At 43.5% G+C, this 4183-nt stretch overlaps 1 protein-coding gene across 1 annotated transcript in view; it reads left to right on the top strand.

Annotated features, from left to right (window-relative positions):
- Positions 1-1217, top strand: part of LOC309398149 (5-formyltetrahydrofolate cyclo-ligase-like) — a 22358-nt gene extending 21141 nt beyond the window's left edge. The window contains exon 3 of the mRNA XM_081964752.1: positions 793-1217. Coding sequence (XP_081820878.1) covers positions 793-1031 — 239 coding nt within the window. The 3' untranslated portion in view covers positions 1032-1217. The remainder of the gene's footprint in view (positions 1-792) is intronic.
- Positions 1218-4183: the final 2966 nt, after the last annotated feature.

The raw sequence follows: 4183 nt of genomic DNA, 5'->3' as shown, positions 1-4183 counted from the left end.
GAGATATATACCCTCTCATGGCCTCCTTTATATAGACAGCTTCTTAAAGTGGCAATATCCCGGCTTCTTAAAGCGGCAATACCTCTGCTGACTCATCCTCATTTTACCATCTTAAGTTACAGCTTACATTGGCTGGTCAGCTTTAAATCATCATTACCCTGACATATTGAATATTTCCCCCCAGTCTTACTACGCTTTCTGCTTTTCATATGGCCTTGTGTTAATTTTGCTTTCTAGTCTCGAGGGGGCTTTCTATTTAATATATAGGTGTGCTGCTCTGGGGCATTGGAAAAGAAATGCATTAAATACTTTTAAATGATAAGGATAGAGAAACGGTGACTACACACACAAGATCTCATTTGATGCAGGGTTAGAAAGGGTTAAAAATCCATAAGGCACTGGGCTAGAAATGGGAGGCTGTGAGTTTTAGTCCTGCTTTAGCCTCAAAGTCACTTGGGTGACCTTGGGCCAGTCACTCTGTCTCAGTCCTAGGGAGGAAGCAATGGCAAACCACTTCTGAAATCTTGTCAAGAAAACTGCGAGGACCCAGATTGTTGGGGTCAAGAGGCTGACTCTAAACTGCTTAGAGAGGGCTGTAAAGCATTGTGAAGCGGCATATAAGTCTAAATGCTGTTGCTATTTCCATGAGCTGGAAATCCAACTTAACCAGCTTTTTAACCTGGGAAACCCTCTCCCTCAATTCTTGGGGCAGATCAGGAAGAAAACGAAATTGAAGAATGAAAAGTTCGTTTGATGTCCTTTCACCCCAGGTATTTCCTTTCTCTTCCACAGATGGTCTGGATCTCATCCTGATGCCGGGACTTGGTTTTGACAAAACGGGGAACAGACTGGGAAGAGGGAAAGGGTATTATGATACTTACCTCCAACGATGCCTGCAGCATCCGAAAGGAAAACCATACACAATTGCCTTAGCTTTCCAAGAACAAATATGCCATATGGTCCCTGTGTCCGAAACGGATATGAAAGTGGACGAAATCCTCGTGGAAGACTCCAAACAAGAACTCCGATGAGTGACTGGATCATTGCTTTTCATGGAATTTCTGGACCGCTTCATTCACACCTATTCACGATGGGGAGGTTCGGTGACGGACGTCTGTCAGTATCTTTGTTATCTCCACTTGGTAGCTGTGTGGTACGACTGCCAGTTTCTTCTGCCCATAAAGATGCAATAAATGGTGTCTCTTAGATTATGCACATGGTGGATTACCTCTTGATCTTTTCTAAACAATTGGTGTGTGATTTGGGCAGAGTTTCTTTTGATGGAAACTCATGAGAAATACATGATCCAGATGGTGAGTGAACCACCAGTGAGAATACTAAGAGGTTTTTAAGGAGAAAACAAGTAACATTCTGTAGATACCATGTAGATGCTATTTTAGGAATTCGTTGAGCAAAATGGCTTCAGTTATCCCCAATGGGTTTATTTATTTTTATTACTTTATTGTCATTGTACATATATACACAGTATACACATACAACGAAATTCACATAACACCCAGAGACCAGGCCCAACACACATAACAATCCCCAAACACCCAAACCACCCAAGCATCCACACAACAGACCAAGTAATGCTGTCCAATAGCCAATTTGATGGTGGCCCTTTAGTTCATTGTTAAGTGCAAATATAGCTCTGGGATAAAAGCTATTCAGAAGACACGTGGTCCTACTTTTAATTGTTCCGTATCTTCTGCCCGAAGGCAACAGTCTAAAAAGATTGTAAGCAGGATGGGAAGAGTCTCTGAGAATGTTATGCAACTTCCTCAAACAGAGAGATGCGAAGATGTCATCCAGGGCTGGTAGCTGGAGCCCAGTGATATTCTGGGCAGTTTTAATGATACTCTGTAGAGCATTTTTGTCCACTGCAGTCTGCAGTGCTTCTCCCATACCATGCAAGAATGCCGTATGTCAGGACACTCTCAATAGTGCTGCGATAGTAGGACAGAAGTAGATGCTGAGATAGATTTATCTTCCTTAGCATTCTCAGGAAGTACAGCGTCTTCTGTGTCTTCTTCACAAGCACATTAGCATTCGTAGTCCATGAGAAGTCCTCCGAGATAGAAATGCCCAGAAATTTAAAACTTTCAACCCTCTCCACCTCCTCGCCATTTATATACAATGGTAAATGTACATCTCTCTTCCTTCTGAAGTCAATTATAAGTTAATTTACCTTTTTTGGTGTTAAGTGTAAGATTATTTTCTTTGCACCACAATGTCAGCCCTTGTACTTCCTTCCTATAAGCAGACTCGTTCTTATTAATGAGCCCCACCACTGTCATGTCATTCGCAAATATAATAATTGCCTTGGTGTTATACAATGTTATCCTCCAGAGGTATGGATTTCCAGAAGAGTGGTGCGGTGGCCTTGAGGTGGAGTTCTCACCTCCCAATCAAGAGGCTGTGAGTTCGATCCTAGGTAGAGTCAGATATTTCTCTCTCTCTTTCTCTCAGCAGAATATGTCTGTTGAACAAAGCTCCGCATTGGCGACAGGAAGGGCATGTGGCCAGTAAACATTCTGCTAGCTACATTTGGTTGCCCAGACTCCATCCCACAAGGGATTAAGGGGTCGTTAAATGAGGATGATGATGTGTGGATTTCCAGAATTTTTCAGTAAACATGGCCATGGCTGAAAATGTTGGAAGTCCCAAGGCCACACATTTGGGGGTGCCCAGATTAATGAAGGCTGCCCCTCCCTTGCCAAAAGCCCTTCCTGAAATATTAGCCAGCAGGATTCAGAGAATAGGACTTTCTCACCTGAATAGTGTCTTCCTACAGAAATTTTGGGCCACTCTTCTAGTGCAAGGGCAGAGGTAGTATTCAGCCAGTTCTGACAGGTTCTGGAGAACCGGTAGCGGAAATTTTGAGAGTGGGGAGGGAATGGGGATTTTGCAGTATCCTTCCCCTGCCACATCCCCAAAGCCACGCCCATAGAACCGGTAGTAAAAAAAAAATTGAATCCCACCACTGAACAGGGGTCTCCACACTTAGCAATTTGAACACTTGTGGAGCTGCCGGAGGAATTCTGGGAGTTGAAGTCCACAAGTCTTAAAAATGCTAAGTTTGAAGATCCCTGTTCTAGAAGTTGAATACAAGAAACAGGAAAGGAAGTCTTAGGATGGTCTTATGTTCAAGATATTACATGTTGATGTTAGCCTAGGTTTTCTTTATTTCTGATTTAGTGACAACCTGAACTGGATGAGTTCACACAATATACTAGCTAAGTATGTCTAGCGCAATGTGTGAATCCAACTCTTGGGTCGGACCTCTGGTGTTAACGTATATAGCCTAAGATGAGTGCATTGTGCAAACTCAGCTTATATGGGTAACTTCTGGATTTCCATTAATACCTAAACCATAAGATTTAGTTCAACTGAAATGTAACTTACTCATGGGAGTGCTGCTTTTGAGAACACAGCCAAAGCCAACTGCAGCCCTGGTCCTTGAGGATCATCAGTCCAACCTCGACTCCCAGCTTATTCTTATCCATCTTCCTACTACAGCCCAGGTGATTAGAGTAGAAGACAGCAGAGGAATGCCCCAATCCCAAAGCTTAGCTGCAGAATAAAACAAATCTTGGCAGTTCTTCAAGGACACAATGAGCCAGATGTCCCCAAAATACAGCAGAGCTGCCACACACCACACGTTGAAGCCAACCAGGGAATGCTAATATTGTGCCTTTTCAACAACAGAAGTGTCTGCTTTTCTACTTAATTCTCTGGGGACTTAAGGATGCCTTCTCAATTCTCTTGATGGTGTCTTTGAGCTTCCTTGAATATTGGGCGATGGGGACTCAGTGGCTAAGACACTGAGCTTGTCGATCAGAAGGTCGGCACTTCAGCGGGTTGAATCCCTAGCGTCGCGTAACCAAGTGAGCTCCCATTACTTGTCCCAGCTTCTGCCAACCTAGCAGTTCAAAAGCATGTAAAAAATGCAAGTAGAAAAAATAGGAACCACCTTTGGTGGAAAGGTAACAGCGTTCCATGTGCCTTTGGCGTTTAGTCATGCTGGCCACATGACCACAGAGATGTTTTTGGACACTGCTGGCTCTTCGGCTTTGAAACAGAGATGAGCATCGCCCCCTAGAGTTGCGAATGACTAGCACATATGTGCGAGGGGAACCTTTCCTTTAATAAACACAGCATTGACTGAGTCAAGTGTCAT

The sequence above is a fragment of the Natrix helvetica genome, assembly GCF_964273705.1.
Source record: "Natrix helvetica genome assembly, chromosome: 12".
In the NCBI taxonomy this organism is placed as follows: Eukaryota; Metazoa; Chordata; class Lepidosauria; order Squamata; family Natricidae; genus Natrix; species Natrix helvetica.
Note: the sequence above shows the minus strand (reverse complement) of the source record. Positions and strands in the feature narration are given on the sequence as shown.